Source organism: Myotis yumanensis, unplaced genomic scaffold (assembly GCF_028538775.1).
Source record: "Myotis yumanensis isolate MYYU_CA2020_CCGP unplaced genomic scaffold, mMyoYum1.0.hap1 SCAF_17, whole genome shotgun sequence".
Classification (NCBI taxonomy): domain Eukaryota; kingdom Metazoa; phylum Chordata; class Mammalia; order Chiroptera; family Vespertilionidae; genus Myotis; species Myotis yumanensis.
Window position 1 is genome coordinate 39,067,273 of NW_027223768.1, and position 24,187 is coordinate 39,091,459.

Sequence of the window (24,187 nt, forward strand, 5' to 3'; positions counted from 1 at the left end):
GGCTTAGCTGCTGGAAGTGCAGGAATCAGTTTTGCCTGTGGCTTATGCACCCCGGCACTGCCCCACCTGCTGGAGCCTCTGAGCTCTGCGCTCTCTTCACCTGTCCTGAAACAGTCAGGAACCTGGGCGCCCTCCTCTTGTCTCCCGGGGCAGTGACCTGCCAACCCCTCTTCCTGGAAGGGCCCAGGAGGCGGGACAGCCCAAGGCTGAGGCTGAGGCGCCTGCAGAAGCTGCAGGGAGGACACTGCCACCCACAGCCTCCAAGCTCACTGCAGCAGGGACAGCAGACGCCCAACGGTGCAGCCAGAGCAGAGCGTGGCTGGGGACACCGAGGGCAGGAGCAGGAAAGAACCATGTCGCCAGGCTGCCCTCGCCTGTGGGTCCTGCTGGTCCTGGGCTCCAGCTGGGCAGGCTGGGGGGCCCCGGGGGCCGAGGCCGCGCGGCTGAGGCAGTTCTATGTGGCTGCGCAGGGCATCAGCTGGAACTACCACCCGGAGCCCACAAACCCCAGGTAAGGCAGGGGTGGCGTTCCTGGGCTTCTGTGGGAGCCACTCGACCCCTCTTAGGCAGCGCTCCCTTTGCTGATCCTGCTCGGAGTCTGAGGATATTGAAAAGATGCAGTTTGATTGGCTAGCAGCTTCTTTCAAGTTTGCTGATAACACAGTTTAGTTAGTATGCTGGATTGTTGGTTTAATGTATTGATTGGTTCAAAAGCACCAGGCACCCACCCCCTCGCTAGCCCTCTGCAAACTCCTGTTCTAGAATTTTAGTGGTCTAGCATTGTTATGGAGCTTCTAGTTGCATTTATTCCATTCTCTACATCGCTTCATCTTCTAAAACTAAACCTTGTGCTTTATTATATGCAGATTATTCAATAACAACTGTCATCATCTTGTTGTTTTCTTATAAATGACTTTCAAAAGCATCATTAGTCCCTAAAAACTCAACATTTTTATTCTTTTTTCCTCACTTAATCTTGGCAGTTTGAGTGGGGTCCCTATGAAAAGGCAGAGATGCAGCTAAGAGGAGGTTTCAATAATAAAACTCTATCTTTGAGTCGGAAACCGCTTTTCCCAATTGAAAGGCTAAAAATAAAACTTCCCAGAAATGAGACAAATTACAGGATTTGCTCAATATTTCCAGTTGGTTATATTTTTACTTGTTTTAATGGTAAATCTCTTAGTGTGGCTCATTTTTTTAAAAAACTTAACATCGGACTTTGAATGATTGCGAAAGACGTGTTCCCCTTTTACAATTACAAAGCGATCTACCAAGAGATATTGTAATATTTTCAGTCTTTTCGTGTATAACCTTAACCCTTTTAAAATTGCCTTAGTAAGGTTTATTTTGGAGGGTATTACATACTCTCTTGGCCTTGTAATAAGAAATCCCTCTTTTTTAAAAAAAAATACAAATCATCTTAAATATTTCATTTCAAGGTGATAATCAAGATCCCACACACACTGTACGGAGCTGCCATTAACTAAAACTCCCAGGAAGATAAGTCTTTCCAACACTGATCTTTCCTGCTCTTGAGAATACTGACTTGGTTGCTGGCTTTCCTGTGGCCGCTGTGCTACGCTTGGAAACGTGGTCTTTCTTCCATAGTTAATGCTGAACGCTGGGGGCAGGACCACAGAGGTCAAAAGTCGGATTCACATGTTGAGTCCACAGGGAGCCACTGTTGGTGGTGCCATCCTCTTGCTCTGCGGCTGAGTCCCCAGGATTCTGGGAAGAGTCTTTCTTCTGGTATCAACTATTGAATCAAAACCATAGAAGGATAAACCAGACCAACGCTCCATATTGAACCTCAAATCATGTCATTTCCCTCTCACTTTCCTGCGGAAAATCTGTATGACTGGCTGCTTACATTAAGAACTTGCTCTAAATTGTCCTACACTGAGAACTAACTGACACTATAAGGGAATCAACATTTGGCAATCAATCCCACCCCTTGCCAAAGTCCATTTTAGCACAAAGCGAAGATCTTTCCCTTTAGTTCATCTAAAATTAGCAGAGCAATGCCTTTAGAGGTTAAATATATCTATTATTCTTGCTGCAGGCCTGAAGTGACTGTTTCTAGAAATTTCCTTAAGAAAACTTGTTCAGTCATTACATGCACATAGTAACAGATATTTTTAAAATGCATATATAGCCCTAGCTGGTTTGGCTCAGTGGATAGAGCATCTGCCTGTGGACTGAAGGGTCTCAGGTTCAATTCTGGTCAAGGGCACATGCCCGGGTTGCAGGCTTGATCCCCAGTGTGGGGTGTGCAGGAGGCAGCCAATCAATGATTCTCTCTCATCATTGATGTTTCTCTCTCTCCTTCTTCTTCCTCTCTGAAATCAATAAAAATAAAAATGCATATATATTCATCATGCATATTATTTGAATTCCTATCATCTCCAGATTATTTTCCAGGAGCCATTCAACTTTTTCAAAATCAAAACAAATATGCCTCAGTATGCTCACACAATATATACAGTCAAATATGTTAGAAAACACACGTCTATTCAACTTACTCCACATAAAAGACTGAGTTTTCCTAGTAGAGCTTTTACGCCATCATCTATATTCCTGTATTTAGAGATCTGAGGTAGGGGAGGAGGAACAAATTTTCAATTTTACTAACAACCAAATAAATAAAAATGGAATTCCACGTTAGGGATAACATCAACATCCTTGGGCTCTAAGAACTCTAGAGGTTGTTTAGTTCATTTTCAACTTCCCTGTCCTCACCTCCTGCTCCCCCCACACCCTGAGCACCTATATTCCTAGTGTCCAGTTCCTATTCCACTGCGAACCCACTGCTTCCTATAGCTGGTCGTTCCAAAAGCACTTATTCTGCCCCCAAACATTAACACAGTTCTTATATCTCACAAAAAATTACAAAGATTATTACAATTACAGATTTTTCTGTTTGCTGGGAAAACCTGAAGTCTGAGCACCAACTTTTATTAACTTTTAAATTATTACTAGCTACCTCTAAGTCCTTTGCTGGTAGCAACTTATTTAATACTCATAACAATTCTGAGAGGAAGATTTTACTATTATTCCCATCTCACATTTGTAGCAACGGAGGAACAAATGGGTTTAGTAAGCTATTCAAGGTTACACAGTTAATAACCACATGGTTTAAACACAGACACTCTGACTCCCTTGTCCGCCCAGCCAATGTAACACGCAGAGGTCATGGCCGCTGGGGATGGTCTCCCACGTATGCCCTGACTATGGCTGGGCCACTGTCTCTAGGTTAGGAAGCTTGACAAAGCCAATCTGGTCAGCTGGTTTGACATTTTAAGAAATGTCCCCCAATTCTCTTCCCTTTACCTTTATCTTTGAGTTTGAGAGGAGGGTAGGAATGAAGTGTCCCAGGAATCTCCTCCCTCCCTCTGTGAATTCTTTACCAGGAACACAATGGGTCCACCTTTTCTGAATCTTGGCTCTACCCCTTATCCAGGGACAAGTTACTTAAACTCTCTGAGAGTTTGTTTGCTCATTTGTTTGTTCCCAGCATGAATCCAGGGCTTTTACTCGACTACCATAGCCAACCTCTCAACTGGAAGTAGGATCCACCAAATCAGTTCTTTACAACGTTGCCCAGTAGCTACCTCTGTATTTGACTGACCAGCTGAAAATAGCCCACATATTTATTCATAAAAGATGTGATCATTTTTTAATCATTTAAACTCTAAACCTAAAGTTTGGGTTCACATGACCATCTTGGGTTCTTCTTCAGAAAATTGGTTCTGAGTAACAGGATCAGTTAGGTCAGGCTTAATTTGTGACAGAATGATGATCACTGCAGAATATTCTTGAAGAGACCAACAATTATTGTTATCAGTCTCATTTATTGTTCATATTTATAAAACCATGGGTTTCTGAAATATAATTAAAAATACTATTCCTCCTAGGACATGAGAGATTTCTTTCCTTTTTTTTTTTACACGAGTAGATGTCAGACATACATTTAAAATTAATTTTTGTATTTTATTTCCAGTTTGAATCCTTTTGCAACAACTTTTAAGAAAATTGTCTACAGAGAGTATGAAGCATATTTTCATAAAGAAAAACCACAATCTAAAACTTCAGGTAAGCATGAAACACATATTCTCTAATTTGATATTATCTATATTTAAAATATCCATTTAGTGGTATTTTATAGAATGTGAGTTTTTGTTGTTTTAACTAGTATAGGCTACATAACTTGTGGAGCCCAGGGCAAAATGAAAATGAAATTCACATTATTGAGAATTTCAAAGCAGTGACAGCAAAAAATGGAGGCAAGCCGGGCCCTGTGTGGTTTCACAGGCCACAAGTCACACGCCCACGGAGCCAGCTGTTTTTAACCTTGACCAAGAAGCTGAAAAGGCCTTTTAAGTGTTTGAATTTTTATTCATTCATCTGACAAGCTGTGACTGAGCACGTGCTCTGGGCGGGGCCTTGCACTGGGTGCTGTGGGTGCTGTGGGTGCCACAGGGGACAAGACAGGCGGCCCAGGCTGAGGGTGCGACGAGCCTGAGCTAATGGTCCTCCCTCCCTCTGGCTCCCTGCACTCATTCAAAGGAACTGCAAGTGGCTGTTCTGGGTTCTTCTGCGTCTGCCTTTCCCGGCTCCTGTTTCATTTAGTGTACTCTGCACAACAGCTATCATTTTAAAAGAAAAGTCTTCTTCCTTCCTTAGTTCTTCTTTAACCAAGGAAAGCGGGTCGCATGGGTTGGGGTTTGAAATATGCACCATATTTTCACAGGAACGACAGAGTCAGCAAGCGAGAACTTCCTCCAGTTGGGTCCCTGGTCACTGATTCACTGGGCCTTCCCTGACCAGTGTGGCCTGCACTGTGTCCCAGGCTCACTCTTCTGCCTCTCTATCATCCCACTCGCCCCCACCTCCTCTGATCTCCCTTTATCTCCCCTCTTTCCTGGACGGGAGCCTTCCCCATTAGCAGTAAAACAAACGACAGCTATGTTCAGGTTAACTTTCATCTAGAACAAAACTCCCCTCCACCCTGCTTCACTCTCCTTTCTCTCCCCTCTCCTTCACTATCAATCGCCCTCTGAAGGGCCCACTTCATTCCCTGTGGTGTCACTTCCTCTCCCTGCGCTCCCTCTCTAACCTGCTCTGAGGGAGCCCACTAGAACGACTCTCAGAAGAGGCCCCTGTGGCTGTGGGGACGCCAGAGCCAACGGTTTCTTTCCAGATCTTTCCTGACTTGACATTCCTAGGACAGTTAATGCTTCCCTCTGGAAACTCCATCTCCTTTCCTGGGGGGAACTCAGAGATAACGCCTTCCTGAAACTTGCCCCACATGGGAGGAGCGACAGGGTGGTTCTGAAAGGGAATGAGGGGTTGGAGGATATTTTGGAGTTTTATAAAAAAGAACACAGTGACTTAGAATATCTAAGGGTTCAGGGAAGAATCCAATAGAAAAGGCGCAGATAAAGTCTCTGAGGGACGGAGTCAGGCTCAGAAGAAACAGGGCGTGATCAGCTGCGGTAGGAGACACACTGCCTTCCCTGGGGCCCGGAGGTTACTCATCAAGTTAAGTTTGTAGCCCTGGGCAGGAGGGCAAGGCTCTCCCAGCCTCTGCCGCGGAGTTGACTCACGTCCATAACTCAATTCCAACCTCAGCACACACCTAAGAGCTTTTTAATTAAATTAAACTATAGGTGGGTAAAGGGAAAGCGAGCCAGGAAACATTAATGAGGCCTGGGGAAAAATAAATCGGGCGGGTGTTTAGAGCCCTGTCTTTTGTGGCTTTTGCCAAGTTAACTGAACTTGAGTGCCACTCTGTGTGAGCCATTGGGTCGAGTGCCATGAGTGACAGAATGGACCAGAGCCAGGCTGGAGACCATCCGTTAAGCCATAAGGAGGCCTTGATCGTTTCGGGCGAGGTGGGTACTGTGATCAAAATCCTTGGAGATGATGAACTTTTGTAGTGATTTCCTGATCCAGCCTCATCAATTAGAGGTAGACCTTGATAGATGACTCATGTTTAAGCCCTGTGCACTGAAAACAGTATTTTTCTGTTTGTCTCTGTATATCTCCAACAGATTTGTTGTATATGATCTCTGAGGCATTTTAACATCCATTTTTATGCAGCCTCTTCCTAAACTCCCAAAGTTGCTGAACTATGAACCCCTGGAGGGCAGGGATGACATCTTATTCATCTTTGGATCCTGGTAGTAGTTGATACAGGAGGCAAATCTGGTGTCCAGGGAAAGCCTCAGATACTGATGAGGAGACCTGGGTTTGAACACTGCCCTTGACTCGTGACCTTCCCCTCCCAGCCTAGTTCTGCCATTCGTACCTCCCCCTGTTTCCACTCGTCAGGTGGGTGTGATTCTAGCTGAGGCTGAAGGGGAACCGCCATGCACCCCACTCCATAGCAGGAGCCCAGACCCCGATGCAGTACTGGAGGTCTGAAGACCAATGCCTGCCCAGTGGACAGGGGGAGGGAGGGACTGGGGCCATTTTCAGGAATTCTGTCTTGTGCTTTTGAACAGCTAGTTTTGAGTCTTTGCACCTTTTCAAAGAAAATTATGATATGTTTGTCCCTGAAGGTTCTAAAAGAGCTGCAACGATGGGCGACCTGTTTTCTATAATGCGTTCTTCACCTGAGAGCAGGGGGTGGGTCAGCTGACCTCCCTGTGGCCGTTCCCAAGGCCCCAGCTGCAGGAAGTTGGGCACTGGCTGTGCTACCTTCCTAGGCTCCCAGTTTGACTTGGGCCCTGGGGAGGGGGGTGGGAAAGGTTTCAGGGCATCTGGCCTACAGGGGAGCTAAGCAGCAGCTCAGGAACATTCGGCCATGTGTTTGCCTTCACGCATGAAGGCGTTTGAATTGCCTTGATGAAAACATTCCTTTGTTTTGCCCTAATTCTGAAGAAGCAGAAGGGAGGCCAAATAAATTCACTGCTGTTGGAGGTCTCATTAGGTTAAACAACTTATAAGGCTTATTCTGGGCATCTGGTATGTGCAGCCACGAGATGCCAACAAGCAAATCAACCAAGCAAGGCCACCATGGCAACGAAATGCAGGGACAGTGTGAGCAGAGTCCACACACATGGGCCTCGTGGGCATCCCGGCAGGTGGGAGCAGCCAGCGGAGCTTCGCAGGGAGCTAGGGCTGAGCGTAGCAGCCAGAAGAGAGGGGTCAGCCAGGATCAGAGTGGTCAGGAGTCAAGGCTAGTGTAGACTGTTCCAGGAAAGGGGGTCTGTACCCGCCCTGGGGAAGGTGGTAGAGAAAGCGTTGGTCCAGGAGTCCAGAGACCTGAATGTCAGCCCCAGCAATGCCACCGAACCACTGACTGGCCCTGAGCAAGCCGCCCTCCCTGCTCCCGTGGTAAGCCCCGTGAAGCCAGGGAGGGCACCTATGTTACTCAGCATTGCAAGTCTGACCCAGGAAAAAGTGGGCGCTCAATTACTATTTGTTGAATGAACAAATGAATGAACGAATGAATGAATGAGAGATGGGAGGTGGTTACAAGCTCAGGATCCAGTCAGACAGGTTTCGCTTTGCCCACAGCTCTGCTCATGGGGGGCAAGCTAGGGAAGCAGAAGCAGGAGGAACGCCCGAGGCCCAGTTTCCTGCTCTGTAAAACGAGGATCTTACCATCTACCTTAAAGACGTGTCGGGAGGATTAACGTGAGGATGGACATGCGTGACTATCCTGCAGGGACGGTGGGTGGAGCCCTGCGATCAGCACCATCCTCGCTGCCAGTGGGTACGTGTGAGCTCCGTGGTGCTGACGCCTGCTGCCCGCATGATGCCTAAAGGCCAGAAGCCAACTCCATGAGACCTAGTAGGTGGCTTGGAAGTGGGGGCAGTCCATTCCTGCCACCTGTTGACATAAGGCTCTGGTGACGGGTTCTCCAGCTTTCGAGGATATTGGTGTCACGCAGGAGCACATGCTCAAAGGCAGGGCCCCGACTCCACCCGCAGGGACCCGTTCACTGAGGCTAAGCTGGTCCTTGGGAACCTGGGCCCAGGTGATCCTGCAGGGGACCCGGGGACTGCACCTTGGGAAGCTCTAGACTGTGATTCCTCAAAACTCGGATCAGATGTCCTGTCTCCTCACCCCCCCAACACAGGGCTGGTCCTCCAGCTTCTGCCCGTAGCATTCTGCCCGTAGCTCAACAGTTTGAGCTACCTGTGTCCATCTCCAATGGGCTGTGGCTCCTTGAGGACAGGACCTGGCACAGCCCCTGGCGTGTAGGAAGGGAAACCTCTCTTAGCTCCTGCACCTGACCCACTGTCCTGCTGTGTTCCCATCGACGTAGCTGATTATTAACTCAGTTGCTCCGATTAGAAGCCTCGAGTCATCCTGGATTCTTTCTCTCTCATGCCACATCCAACACGTCAGCAGATGCTGCTGGCCTTGCCTCCAGAATTCAGAGCCCAACCTCTGCTCACCGCTTCTCTGGCCCGATGTGCTGTTGCCCCATCTCTATCACCAAGTCCTGCTTCCACTCTCGTCACCACACAGCAGCGGGGGTGAACTTTTTGCCTGTTTTTTTTTCTTTTTCTTTTTTAGGATGGACTTTTAAAATGCATCAGACCCCACTTCCCTGCTGCACAAAGCCGCCTCGACTTCCCATTTCATTTAGAAGAAAACCCAAGGTCCTTGCTGTGACCATAGGGCCTTAAGGGCCCTGCCCCCACCATCTCTTCTCACTCTGCCCAGGCTGGGTTGTTTGTTTTGTTTCCTTTATTTGTTTACTGTTTTTTGAAAATATCAAGCTCACTCCTGCCTCCAAGACTTTGAACTTGTCCAAGAACTGTGTGATTTGCTCCCTTACTTCACTTTGTCCCTCTAAAGTAGCTTGTCACCCTCCCTCATGTCACCCCGGACAGTTGAAAATGAACATCTGCCCTAGCCTGTTTGGCTCCGTAAATAGAGGGTCGGCCCATGAACTGTAGGGTCGGCCCATGAACTGTAGGGTCTTGGGTTCGATTCCAGTCAAGGGCACGTACCTCAGTTGCAGCCTAAGTCAAGAGGCAACCAATCAATGTGTTTCTCTCACATCCATGTTTCTCTCAGTCTGTCCCCCTCCCTTCCACTCTCTCTAAAAATAAGTAAATAAATAAATAATGAACATCTTTCTTTTCTTGACCAAAACGGTAGGCCGTCTCTAAGGAATGACAGTGGGTCAGAATTGGGGGACACAGTGAGAACGGCCGCTCCTACTCCTCGGCTTGCTTTGAGCCAAGCCAAGCGTTTCTCCCTTCCTGTCCTTAGCGGGCTGCACGCAATGCTGAGCTTATGAGGTAGTAAAGCCTTACAGATGGAAGATAAGCAGGTCAACCTCAGAACCTGAGGGCTGACCACAGTCACTCATGGGATTCTCTGCATGGTGTGTGTGTGCATGTGTGTGTGTGTGCGTGTGTCAGCTCTGTCTTTTGTAATCCTGACATAGTTATCTTTGCTTCCCTAGGACTTCTTGGGCCTACTTTATATGCTGAAGTTGGAGACATCATGAGAGTTCACTTTAAAAATAACGCAGACAAGCCCTTAAGCATCCATCCTCAAGGGATTAAGTACAGTAAATCCTCAGAAGGTAAGAGGAGTTTCCTATCCTTCTGACAGGAGAAAACGTACAACCCTTTGACACCATGTCGAGCACTGAAAACCATTCTATTAAGCACATGTCACAGAACTCCCCTCAACTGGTGAAGAGGAAAATGATGGTTGTGTAAGCGTCAGGGGAGTGAAGGCATCCTGGAGTCATCTGGGCCTCAGTGCTTTGTAGGTTCTTGTACTTCACTCCTTGGGCGGGCCAATTGCCTGCTCTCTCTGAATTCCAGTATGTTCACCTGCACAGTGAGAGTGATCACATGCACATTGCAGGACGGTGTCAGGCGGGTCTGCAGACTTCTCTGTAGAGAGAGAAAGCAAATATATTTGGCTTTGTGGGCCAGGAAATCTCTGCTGCAGCCACTCAACTCTCCCTATCAGCACAAAAGCAGCCAAAGGCACTATCTGTATCTAAGTGAATGAACATGGCCGCACCTCAATAAAACTTTATTTACAAGAAAGGGAGCTGGCTGGATTTGGCCCACGAGCCATCATTTGAAATAGTGACATAGGACTAGCCTGGCACAGAGATGACACTTAAGTAGCGTTAAACTTTTGGACATAGTGAAGTAGTTGAGAACAAAAGCTTTGAAGGAAGACTTAGGTTCAAATTCCACTGTTTGTTTCTGGCTAAATGATCTTAGCATCCCTGAACCTCAGTTTTCTCATCTGTGAGGTGGGAATGGTTATACCCTCTCCTAAGACTGCTTTGAGAATTAGATGGGATTGTTTAGGTATTGTACAAAATAAACATGGTTCCAGGAACCTGGTAAAGGCTCAGTAAAGGATGTCAACGATGATGATGATGACAGTGACAGTGAAGATCATGAGGATGATGGAGATAAAAGTGAATATCACCTGTTGTTGATATTTTTCTGATTATTTCCACTATGCTTATGTTCAGACCACAATAAGCAGAATAGAGTTCTGCTAGGAACTGATATAAGAAATTGTGTCCATATTGTAATAGATGTTAGTATCATGATGCAAATATAACTTTAGACCTTTCTCGATTCACAAATCTTCCTTCTCCCATATGTTCCAACCACCATACGTTTAAAGAGAGTAATTGAGCAGGAGAGTGGTTCACAGGGCAGGGTCGGAGCTTGACTGCCTCAGACACTAACTGAGTGATTTTGGGAAAGTTACGTAACTTCTTTGTGCCTCATCTTTCTCATCTGTAAAATGGGAATAATAATCAAGACTTCCTTTTTTGTTGTTGTTAATCCTCACTCAGGGATATTTTCCCATTGCTTCTTCAGAGAGAGTGAAAGGGAGGAAGGAGAAAGACATGCCCCGACTGGGGGTGGGAGGGAACCCGCAACCCAGGTACATGCCCTTGACCAGGAATCAAACCCACGACCTTTCGGTGTGCAGGCTGACGCTCTAACCACTGAGCACACTGGCCAGGGCATGACTTCATATAGGTTTGTTGTCATGAAATCTTAGCACAACACCTAGCATATAATAAACATTTGATAAATATTAGCTATGATGGTAAAGGTGATTATTCAATCAAAATTTGTTCAAATTATGTCAATATCTCAATTAAAAATTTTTAAATGTGTCCAAATAACTTAACATTTAGATGACAATTTATGGATTAGAAAGTGACTTTTACATGTATTATTATAGTGTAAATTATTGTCAAACTCATTTCTACTAAGGGATACGTGACTGCTAACAGGTCAATGAACTACCCTCCCTGGGGACATGTGCGTGAGCACATACTCTTTGGCTTGAGGGAAAACAATGAAGCACGAACTGTGAAATGTCAGGCACCTTAAGGAGCCAGTTTGGCAGGACTCTGGGTGAGGTAGCGTGAGGAGGAGTCTCTTCTATGTCCCCCAAATCACATGATGTCATAGAACAGCCACTTAACCTACATGTGAGGCTCCCCGACGACAGTGTCAGGATTCAGCACCCTGGTGCCAGCAGGGAGAGCCCTCAGGATGTCCCATGGAGGTCCTGTTTTAGACGTGGGAGGAGGTACGTGCTGTGGACTTTGTATTCCAAGCTGGGCTGTTTGCACGGGAAACAAACCTTGCAACACCGTCCCTCTTCCTTTCTGTTTATTTGTTCCTACCACCCCTCAGCCAGCAGTCATTCCTGAGCAGAGGTTTAACATGCGCACACCGCTTCCGCTGGTCACCTAACCATTGCCCCTGGGGCCAAGTCTCTCAGAAAGTAAAGACATTTTGGTGGGAAAGTCACGTCTTGCCTTAGGAATGAGATGCAAATCCAGCCAATAGAGAAAGAGTGTCCTTCCTGGCAAAAGCCAAGTCACATTTTGTTGTGTCCTCTTCCCTGAAAGAAAACATCTTCCTCTCCTCTGACCCTCACCCTCCCCCCGCCCCCCCCCCCCCCCACACCCTCCCGCTCTGGTTTGAATGATTGTTGTTTCAGGGGTGGAGAGGAACTATGTGCTGAGCCATCTCCATGAGAATCCGGGTTTCTTTATCTTAGAGGCAGATGTTTGAGAGATGGATGGTGGGAGGTTGAGACCAGTAAAAGGCTTAAGAGAGGACTCAGTCTTTGTCCTTGTGGCTGCTTGATCTAACCAGAACCAAAGCAACCTCGAGAACAATCCTCCTTATCTGGGAGCTAATCCTGGAGCCCCACCCGGGATTTGGAAACCTGCTCTCATCAGCTGGAAGGGAAGGACAGCCACGGGAAGAATGCCGGCTTTAGCGCCAGGATGGCCTCGCTTGGAACCCTAAGTAAATGTTGGCAATGTCCTTTACCACAAACCCTCAGTTTCATATCTATAAAATGTAACTCCTTCCCTCAGAGGTTGTCACAAGGATTAGTCAGAATCAAAGTAAAGGCCCAGGCACGGTGGGCGCACAATAAAGCTAGCTGCTGTCACGGGGCTAGCCCACGGCTATTCATACTCGGGCATGGCATTTTGTTCCCAGAAGCTTAGACTGAACGAAGGCCTTGGCCTCAGACAGTGTCATCTACCTGAATGAAATAAAAGGCTCCCATCGAATTCAGATGCCGAAATGAACTAAACTTCCCCCAAAACCTCAGCTATCCCCAGCACATTTTGAATAATTGCAGTTTCCAGGTAGTTTGAGGTTTACTTCAAGTGTCTAAACAGTGGTCTGAGATGTTTTCTTTTCATTGCTTTGGGTATGAATCTTTCTAAATGGTATACTTCCCCAGGCCTTTCTAAAACAGCGGCTGATGGTCTGTTCGAGGCGTTTATGTCTCTGGATCTATTTTTGTTCATCAGTTTATGTTGGTCATTAGATTCCACATATGAGTGAGATCATGTGATAGTTATCTTCTCTGACTGGCTTATTTCGCTTAGCATAATGCTCTCCTGGGGGGCAGGGGCAGGGGCAGGCTGGGAGAGGACAATGGGGGGAGAAAGGGGACATAGATGAGACTTTCAACAATAAAGAATAAAATATAAATAAATAATAAAACAGAGGATGAGAAGCAAAATTCGAGCCCCTCTCTAAGCCGTTCCTTCCAGTCCGCTGTGAGAGCTTACAGACATTCACAAGTGTTAGAACTGTGCGCAGGCTGAGTCAACAGTCTCTAAACGACAGCTGTTATCTGCCTGTGGTATGACCTGCAGGCGAAGACCCCGAGCTTTCAGGCAGGGGCTTTGTACATGGTTTTGTAACCAGAGTTGCCCGGGAGCCTTGTTTCTGGCCTTCTTGCCGTGGCTGTCATTTGAATTCTTGGCTGGAAGTCTGGGTGCTGGACAGGAAAGGTGTGCCCGTCTCACCCTGGCCTGTCATCCATGAATTGGCAGCATCTGACATGAAGGCTAAGTTGTAGCTTGGTGTTACCCAAATGGTCCCAGTGGCCCCCTCTCTCCAGATGTGCGAGAGAGCACCCCAGTAGCACGTGGGGCAGGGATGAGTAACCCCTGAGAGAGCAGGATGGACAAGCCATGATTTGTAAAATGCTTACAAGATCATTTCCTTTAGAGATGTACTTAACAGGAGTGTGTTTTAAACCGCAATCACAACTGTACCTAGGCATTTTAAAACTTTCTGTCACTAAAAGAGGTTTTTCTCTTTTTAAAAAATATATTTTTTTTATTGATTTCAGAGAGGAAGGAAGAGGGAGAGAGAGATTGAAACATCAATGATGAGAGAGAATCATTGATGGGCTGCCTCCTGCACACCCCCTCCTGGGGATCGAGCCCACAACCCGGGCATGTGCCCTTGACCAGAATTGAACCCAGGGCCCTTCCGTCTGCAGGCCGATGCTCTATACACTGAGCCAAACTGGCTAGGGCTGTCACTAAAAGATTTTTGACTTGAGGCTAAAACTTCAGAAATTCTCTGACTAGCATTTGGTGACTGATTGTAATGCTGCACCTTTGAGCACATTTTGTTGTTCAGGAAAACCTTTGAAATTCTTTGTGCAATTACCTTTAAGAGTTTGTTTCAGAGTGAATCTTATCTTTTTATTTTATTTATATTCTTATATTTTAAATGTGGGAGTTGCATTATAAATACTATAGTACAAAATTCTATAATATTCCACTTTCTGCTGGTAACCCAACTCTGTGAATAAAAAATTGAAAAATAAAATTTCCACCAGGGATTGTTGTTTGCATTTAAGTGTTGCCAAATTGTCTATATGAAAACAGTCTTCTAGGTTTTTCCAAAATGTTCCAATGTTTGACATAATATAAGAAATTACATTTTTCACTTTTTATCTGAATATTTTGGCCTCATCTAGACACTTCTCTGAGTATATAAGTACCTGAAACAAACTGTAATGGCTAATATAGCAATTCTCATCAATCCCAAACATATGGATCCCCTTCAGTGGAGAGCCGCATGCGCTGTGCACTGGGCCAGGCTCCTTAGACACATCAGCATCCAGTTTTCCCTTTGCCTCGATGAAAGCTTCTAAGGCAGTGGTTCTCAACCTTCCTAATGCCGCGACCCTTTAATACAGTTCCTCATGTTGTGGACCCCCAACCATAAAATTATTTTCGTTGCTACTTCATAACTGTAATTTTGCTACTGTTATGAATCATAATGTAAATATCTGATATGCAGGATGTATTTTCATTGTTACAAATTGAACATAATTAAAGCATAGTGATTCATCACAAAACAATATGTAATTATATATGTGTTTTCCGATGGTCTTAGGCAACCCCTGTGAAAGGGTCGTTCGACCCCCAAAGGGGTCACGACCCACAGGTTGAGAACCAGTGTTCTGAGGGCACCTTTTGGCCCTAGCTGGTTTTGCTCAGTGGATAGCACATAGGCCTGCGGACTGAAGCATCCCAGGTTTGATTCCGATCAAGGGCACACGCCCAGTTTTCGGGCTTGATTGCCAGTAGGGGGCATGCAGGAGGCCGCTGGTCGATGATTCTCATCATGAATGTTTCTCTCTCTCCCTCTCCCTTCCTCTCTGAAATCAATAAAACTGTATTTAAATAAATAAATAAATAAATAATAAATAAAAGCACCTTTTGAATCTTCAAAGTCACACTGAAGCATTCACCCGGTTTACTAAATGGAGAGGAAAAGAGCTGTTCAAAAAAATAACAAGGTGGATGTCATGGCCGAGCATCCAAATGGAAGACCAAAGGGGCTCTTCATGTAACTTCACTTCCCCAAACGGGAACACCCCATTTTACACTTGGAAAAAAGTACTGAGAGCCCTTTGGCAAATAGCTAGTTCATCATGACAAGAGTGAACAAATTGCCACGCTGACTAAGGACTGAGCAGGAAGTGAGCAGAACTGAGTAAATATAAAGTGAAGGGCCACCCTTGTGTAAAGAATTCAGTCCAGCGAGAAGCTGAACAAGGACTTTTTGTGCTTTAGCACAATGGTCTTTCCTGTCCATTCCTCTTCTTTTCAGTTAAGACTTTTCACTTATTTTGATTGCAAAGTTAAAATTAGTTTTCCCAAAAATACATTTCATAATAGCTGTTTATATGTTACACCTCATGTAGTTTGCAAACTCAAAGATAAAATATGCCTGCTTTGTTCTAGATTAAAGATAAAGTAAAATACTTTGAAGTGAAAAGAAGAAAAGCATTGATAAAATTATCCCCAAACTATTTCACTAGTAATCCTCATTCAGTATAATTACTCCATGTATAAGTCTGTGCTGTTCACTATTTGGGTCTAGATGCCCAAAATTCACCTTTGAGTGAATCATTCATTCAATTATTTAAAGTTTATCTTATATTTAACTAATATATGAATATGAAATTCTCAGTATTTTATTTTGGTCAACTAGATGAACATTTTTAAACCACTATGTGTTCCAATAAACCTGAATATGAAACCCTGATCATTTAAAAATAAGTTTGCTGTCATTTGAAAATCAGTCATGCTGCTATGGCTAGCACATGTAACAGCCTCTTAGGTGACTCTTAGATATTTATATTGGTTGGTTCTCATTACATATAAACAATGTGTTCTGAAGTAGCCCTGGAAGAACTCTAGAGGTGAAATTTTTAGCAACGAGGGTGCCAGCATGTACCCACTATTAGATGGGCTATGAATCCTTCAAGGTCTCAGCCTGTCTTTAGATTTGTGCCCTGGTGCCTGGCACAGAGCCTAGAACATAAATGGTGGTGATGATGGTGGTGATGATAGTGATGACATGATTATGATGGTGGTGATGGCGGTGATGATGGTGATGGTGGTGATGGTGGTGATGGTGGTGGTGATGGTGATGATGGTGATGGTGGTGATGATGGTGATGGTGATGATGGTGGTGGTGATGGTGGTGATGATGGTGATGGTGGTGATGGTGGTGATGGTGGTGGTGATGGCGGTGATGGTGGTGATGGTGGTGATGATGGTGATGGTGGTGATGATGGTGATGGTGATGATGATGATGGTGGTGGTGATGGTGATGATGATGGTGATGATGATGATGATGGTGGTGATCATGATAATGATGATGATGAAGATGATAATGAGTACTGAACTAAACTGAGGACCTGAGAACTGGATTAGAAAGTGGAAACTATGTGTTATTTTCCCCTTGCTCTGAAATTTATTAATTTTACTGGTGACTGTGAGTAATTACCTAATCTCATTACCAGTTTTTACCTTCTTTAGAATAAATATATCACCACCTTTAATCTTTCTCACATGTGTTAAGAGAACTCAAGAGCACTTAAGATACATCTTATCAGAAGTGAAACATAAAGAAAGAGGCCATATCAATTGTAAAATAGCTGGGAAAGGAAATAACCCAAATACCGAGGTATATTACCACAGGCAGCCACACATCTAGGTGCCAGACATTTTGCATATATTTTCTGGTCTTCATACCAATCAAAAATAAAAATATTATTGCTAGAACAAAGATTATATTATGTAATAATGAATGAGAAAACTGAGGCTAAAAGGGAAGCTAAGAAACTTTCCTAAGTTCGTGCAGTTAGCAGGTGGTACAACCAAAAATTACAGTTCTGACACCAAAGCTCCTGGGATGTCTCTTAAATTAAGCAGGAGAAAGTATCCTTAGTCATATAATCTCACAAATATTTAACTAAAATCGTGATGAATGCTGTTTTATATATATAACTAGAGGCCTGGTGCTCAAAAATTTGTGCACTCGGGGGGGTCCCCCAGCCTGGCCTGTGCCCTCTCGCAGTCTGGGACCCTTCGGGAGATAACGACCTGCTGGCTTAGGCCTGCTCCCGGGTGGCAGAGGGCAGGCCCAATCCCTAGGTGCAGCCCCTGGTAGGGCTCAGAGCAGGGCCGATTGGGGAGTTGGGGCGCCACCCCCTGTCATGCACAGAGCAGGGCGGATCGGGAGGTTGTGATGCCACCCTCAGTCATGCTCAGGGTAGGGCCGATTGGGGGGTTGGGGCACCGCCCCCTGTCACACTCAAGGCAGGGTCGATGGGGAGGTTGCGGTGCCACCCCCTGTCACGCACAGAGCAGGGCCGATCAGGGGGTTTGGGAGCTCCCCCCTGTCACTCACAGAGTAAGGCCAATAGGGGAGTTGGGGCACCGCCCCCTATCACACACAGAGCAGGGTGGATCAGGGGGTTGGGGCGCCACCCTCTATCACCCACAGAGCAGGGCCAATCAGGGGGTTGGGGGGCCGCCACTCTCACACTCAGGGCAGGGCCAATGGGGAGGTTATGGCTCTACCCCGTCACACACAGAGCAGGGCTCGTGGGGGTAGGGGGGTTGGGGCGCTGCACTCTGTCACACACAGAGACGCAGGGCAATCAGGGGGTTGGGGAGCTCCCCCTTATCAGGAACAGAGCAGGGCTGATAGGGGGTTGGGGCGCCTTCCCCTGTCATGAACAGAGCAGGGCGGATAGGGAGGTTGTGGCCCCGCCCCCTGTCACACACAGAGCCACAGGGCAATCACGGGGTTTGGGCGCTGTCCCCCATCATGCTAATCCCGGTGCCGGGAGGCCTCGTGGCTCCGCTGATCCCGGTGCTGGGAGGCATATTACCCTTTTACTATATAGGATAGAGGCCTGGTGCATGGGTAGGGGCTGGCTGGTTTGCTCTGAAGGGTGTCCTGGATCAGGGTGGGGGTCCCCACTGGGGTGCCTGGCCAGTCTGGCTGAGGGGCTGAGGGCTGCTTTCAGGCTGGTGGGTGACTGAAGCTCCCAACCGCTCCTTTTTTTCTTTTTTTTTTTATTCTGGGCCAAGGCCTCTGCTGCTGAAAGCAGGTATCTGGTTTGTTTCAGTTCTATAATCGAAACACTGTATCATCTCCAGCTCTGAGATCCCGGCCGGCTGAAACCTGGTTTCTGGGGTTTTGTTTAGCTTCTATATTTGTTACAATGTTTCAAACTGCCAGCTCAGAGGTCAGCAAGGCAGGTGGGGAACGTTGGAGTCCTCCTTCACTGAAGCAAGCAAGCCTCATGTTCGCTTCCAGCTGCCTGGCTGCCGGCTGCCATCTTGGCTGGCAGTAAATTTGCATATCACCCTGATTAGCCAATGGGAAGGGTAGTGGTCGTACGCTAATGACCATGTTTCTCTTTTATTAGATAGGATGCTGCTATGTGTATATATACTCATATCATAATCACAGATGATATACAGACATATACACATCTATATTGTGAGATATATAATCAGAGATCAGGGAATGAGTAAGCTGACATTGAAGCTGATATCTGAGGAATGAGCATGCCTTTATCCAAAGAAAGAGAGGAAGAACTTCAAATGTTCTCTCTCACCCTACACAGAATACCACGTTTTGTCCTTTTGAGAGCTCGTGAAGGCAATGAAAAGAATTCCATTTTCTAGTATAGGCATTCCCTGTCCTGTTTTAACAGTTGAAACACTGGATGCATCATGTCCAGAAATATTATTTCTTAACCTCATGAGGCCACGAAGCATGAAGCACTGACTAAGGGCTGGCAGCTGGGTTCGAGATGGACCCTGTGGACAACTCGCCACACGTGTTCCAGTCAATAGACAAGTCCGCCCTGAGAGGGTGGCTTCTCTTATCAGCCCTGTGTGTGCTTTGCTACAAAAGCTATTTTGCAACTTTCCAGAGATAGTCCTTCCTGTTTATCAGCAGAGACTCTTCCACATAAATGCTTTCTTTTCCTGTTTGATTGAGACTGAAATGATATTATTACTCACTGGAAGTCATTTGAGCTTTTAACATTTCTCAGCCCCTGATAATTTTAACACCCAAACCCTTCTTATCAACACAGCGAAAGTTCAGTCTACAGTAAAGATTGGTTATCGATGTCATAGTACTTTTTGGGAAAAAGGGAAGATACAACGAAATCCCAGTGAAACTTTTTACTAGCACAAGGGTCACAAACTCAGATATTCTGGTCACCCAGAGAGTAACCAGAAATAAGTCCAGTAGGCATTGCTGATCAGAGAGCTGTATCCTATCTGAAGGGTCATCAGGACTCAGGACCAGGCCAATTCTATGCAGGAATTAGGTCAGTATCACCAGATGTCCAGGTTTTGTTGGTTTTGTTTTTAAGAGAAACCAGCAATCCAGATTCTTATATAATATCTCCATGTTGTTAATGTTGGCATTGAACTTGTTTTAACACCATGCAGTTCTAATGAAACGTACCCATGAGTGACTTGATGACCTTGGTTCTAGCTGCGGGACCTTAAATCCTAAGAGTTCAATAAACAGTCATCCAGCTCTTGTTCGTGCCAGGTACTGTGACAGGCACCAGAGATTCTAAGACAAATGCAACCCAGCACCTGCCTTTGAGGACCTCACTCGGGTCACATGTGCAGGAGGCAAATAATTATTATCTAGAAGGATAAGGTGAAATTAATCATGGAATATCACACATATTCAATTAAAAACCGTGACGTGTGTTGTAAAATAAAAATGTGCATAGTGCAGTGAGAGATCAGGGAAGCAATAAGCTTGCATTAAAGTTGACATCAAGCATGAGCACACACTTATCCAAGGCAGAAAGGAAGGGAAGAAGAGCACCCTGGGCAGAGGGAATATCGTCTGCAAAGACCTGAGGGAGGAGGGAGTGTTGTGTATCAGTCCAGGGAACTAAAGGGGCCCGAGGGAGTGATACACAATGTACGGGGGAAAGAGTCACACGTAATAGAATGGAGAGAGAAGTAGGGATAGATCATGGTCAGGATTTTAAGCAGGAGCACGGCAAAGTAAGATCTGGGACTTTAAGGGATCATTCTGTCTACAGAGTGGGAAACAAAGCAAGGCTAACAAGCCAATAGTGGAGATAATCAGGAATCATAAAAAATACTCAATCCAGCCCTGGTTGGGTGGCTCAATTGGTTGGAGTGTCCTCTGTACACTAAAAAGGTTGTGGGGTTGATTCCAGGTCAAGGCACATACCTAGGTCGCAGGTTCGATCCTCAGTTGGGGCATGTATGGGAGGCAATGAATTAATATTTCTCTCTCACATCTCTGTCTCTCTCCTTCTCTTCCCCTCTCTTTCTCACTCCCTTCCTCTCTCTGTAAAATCAATAAAAACATATCCTTGGGTGAGGAATAAAAAAATATTCAACCCAAGAAAAATCAAGAAAGAAGAGAAGGAACAAAGACCAGATGGACAAATACCCAAACATATAAATAATTATATTAAAAACAAATGGGAAGAACCATACAACTAAGAGACAGATTGTAAGGCTGGTTAAAAAGCAACATCCAATTGCATGCTGAACTCAAGCAATCCACTTTAAATTAAAGACAAGATAGGTAAAACAATAGAGGATAGAAAAGATATATCATACTAACACCAATCAAGCACAAGGGGGTATACATAAATGTATTATTCCATTTTTATTACATTATTGGAAAAAAAATACAGTGACAGAAAGCAAATCAGTGGTTCTCTGGGCCCAGAGGGTGGGGACAGCATTGGCCAGGAATGGCACAGGAGGCAGAAGTTTTGGAGTGTAGAGATGTCATGTACCTTGATTGTGTATAGGACTGAACACATTTGTCAAACCTCAACAGATATACTTAGAATTGGTGCCTTTTATTGTATATAATTTATAACTCAAGAAAGATGGTGAAAGGCAAGGAGGAATAAAGAGGAGAATAAAATAAACAGGGAAAGGGTAGGAAAAACAATAAAGCATTTTTGTTTTCAAAGAGTACAGTCACTTCAGTAAGAGTAGTTTCCACTGGCCCTTTACCCCATCATAGAAAACATTTTAGGGTTGTTTTTTTTACCCAATTATCTGCCCACATCTACACTCTGAAGGTCTCACCTTACACCTCAAGGAATTTATCAAGCTCTGTACCAAAGATAACTGTACCCCAAAGGGAAATTCTGATACCAGTTGGTGATAGTGAAACTTTCATCCAATCAAATGAGGACTGCCTCAAACAGGGGAAGCTGCCCATCCCACTATGACGCTGACCTCTCCCTTTCCTGACCTCACTCGCTCCATCTCTAGCCCCATCTTCCTTCTATGGTTGAAAGCCACACCCAACCCTCTGCAATTCTTTTAATCTTCAGAATCTCAATTCCCTCTCTTCAATAAGGAAGACCAATTTCTACATCCTCCCCCTCTCCCACCAGCAGAGAAAAATGAGTAGGCATCAAAGTGTTAATGGTGGGTGTTTGGGTACACAAAGGACCAAAGCAAGACATCTACATTTCAGAGGATAGACACATTTCATACTCTAAGGACAAGTAGGCTGCCTAAGGGAGCCAGACTCTAAGACTCTGGGGAAGGACTTGGGACAACCAGGTGGTAGAGATGTGACAAAGCGGTAAGACAGGGTTGAGGGTGGCAGCAGTTGGAAAGAAGAAAAGAAAAACTTACAGATAAAACAAAACAATATATAAACAGCTCGGTGTATAGCTATATCCCATGCTAACGGGCGGTTACATGGAAGATGTCTCGTCAAGCACCACAGAAAAGATATAATCCATTCTCATATTGTGAAATGATTCCCTGATCAGAGATGATTCAATTCTCTGATTACATTTGAATAATAATTATTTAGAGACCCTGGAAAATTAACTTCCTACACCTTAAATAATGTACTAGTAACATTTCTTATTCACGTCAGATCACATGGACTCAAAGCCTTACTCATTACATAGACATGGAAGTGGATGCAGTATGAATCTTTTCAAACAACGGAGGCTCGCTGTAGAAAGGCATAGCTACCTCTATAGAGGCCTCATGTTCCTCCAGCTTGAGAGTGATGGCACGGCAAGCCTCACGCACCGCCCAGGTGTTTTCATGACCTTTACTTCTCCAGGTGCCTCCTACTCTGACCACACGTTCCCTGCTGAGAAGCTGGATGATGCTGTAGCTCCCGGCCATGAATATACCTACGAGTGGACCATCAGTGAGGACAGTGGGCCCACACAGGATGACCTGCCATGCCTTACGTACATCTACTACTCCTATGAAAATCTGATACAGGACTTCAACTCTGGGCTGATTGGACCTCTGCTTATTTGTAAGAAAGGTAAAAAAATGAACAATAGCAAAGCTGTTGGAGTGGTGAGGAGTACTATACTGGAAAGGCTTGGGGGATGGGATCCTGGAACCTCTCAGCAAATCGAGCAGAGGGAGGAGGGTGGGAAGCAGACCATTGATGGACATTGGCATCAGAGGGACTAGAGTCCTCCTCTGATCCTTCCAACCCCTCCTCCATCTCAGTCCTGGAGCCTCTGAGTAAATCCCTGTCTGGGAGTTGGTTCTGAGGCCACGCCTGTGTGGTCTGCATGTTTACCTCAAGGCCAAGTCTTCCTGCAAGTGTACAGCAGCCTGCCCTCTGCTGACAGCACTGGGGAAGAGCTTTGCCTAACGTGTCCGAGGTTTGGGTTGGTAATTTGGTCTCCAAACACACAAAACTCTAGCTTCCTTTCGCGTAAAGAGTGGGACACTTTGGGCAGCAGGTTGCAAACACACTAACTGACTTTTATAAGAAATTTCATCGTCTAGGCCTCTGAGGAGCCAGCTTGGATTTTCATTTTACCTGAAAAGAATTCAGCTCATCTTTCATGAAAACAAACGATCACACGAACTGCACTGTGGGAAATAATGGGATGAACTCGCCGTCTCTCTGCACAGACGCGCATACCATCCCTTCACCAATTCCTAATCATTTATTCACGACACAAATACATGTGTTCCTTGCCTGGCACACAGAGGATACTGGGATGGCATACGAAAAAGTCAAAACTTATAAAAAGCTCTTCTTTCATTTTACTTTCAGCTGCATTTTGTCCTTATATGAGAATTCACCTTGACCCTCTCAACCAGTTCTCTGGTGAACCATTCCATGAACAGCAAGGTGGCCGGACGAAACTTGGAGAGCTGGGCTTTTACCAACCAAGATCTGGTACCTGTGTGTTCGTCTGCTGACACAGGAGGAAATGATACTTTTGCCAAAATCTTGACAGTCACCAAATGTTTCCTCTCTATGTCAAGTCAAATTTATCTTCAAAGCCCTATTCCTCAAGGCTATGATGCGCCAGAGAAAATGTTTAATGTGGCAGCAAGATTTTCATAAGCCCCTAATCATCATTACTTGATAAAGATGGTATTTATTTTTATTTTTTTATTTTCATAGATTCTTAGAAGAATTCTTAGAGGAAGGGAGAGGAGGGAGAGAGAAACATCAATGTGAGAGCTTAACATTAATCAGTTGCCTCCTGTACATCCCCTACTGGGGTCTGAGCTTGCAACCCAGGCATGTGCACTGACTGGAATCAAACCAGCAACCTTTCGGTGCATGGATGACGCCCAACAACTGAGCTACACCAGCCAGGGCAAGATGCCATTTTTAAAACAAGAATTGCTCCGAGTTGACATCACTAAGATTGGTTGCTTGCCTTCAGCTCTGCCACCTAGGAACAGCAATTGAGAGTTTTCTACCTGGGGTGGTATTGACAAGCACATCTTTTCTTTCCCAGGCACCCTCACCGAGGACGGGAGTCAGAAGATGTTTGACAGACAGCAGGTGCTCATGTTTGCTGTGTTTGATGAAAGCAAGAGCTGGAGCCGCTCATCATCCGTCATGTACACAGTCAACGGCTATGTGAACGGGACGATGCCAGGTAACGCGCGTTCCCAACAACACTTAGACTCGTTAGTGCCTTAGGCCTGCTGCTGGCCTCCAGCACTAAGAAGGTGATGGTACCCATTACTTTCAACTCTTAATCAGGAAGGTAAGGTGATCTAGCTCA

At 45.5% G+C, this 24,187-nt stretch overlaps 1 protein-coding gene across 1 annotated transcript in view; it reads left to right on the forward strand.

Moving 5' to 3' along the window:
• Positions 1-353: 353 nt before the first annotated feature.
• Positions 354-24,187, forward strand: part of F5 (coagulation factor V) — a 64,132-nt gene continuing 40,298 nt past the window's right edge. The window contains exons 1-5 of the mRNA XM_070396570.1: positions 354-511; positions 4,001-4,092; positions 9,435-9,557; positions 22,249-22,461; positions 23,915-24,058. Of these exons, the coding sequence (XP_070252671.1) occupies positions 354-511; positions 4,001-4,092; positions 9,435-9,557; positions 22,249-22,461; positions 23,915-24,058 (730 nt within the window). The remainder of the gene's footprint in view (positions 512-4,000; positions 4,093-9,434; positions 9,558-22,248; positions 22,462-23,914; positions 24,059-24,187) is intronic.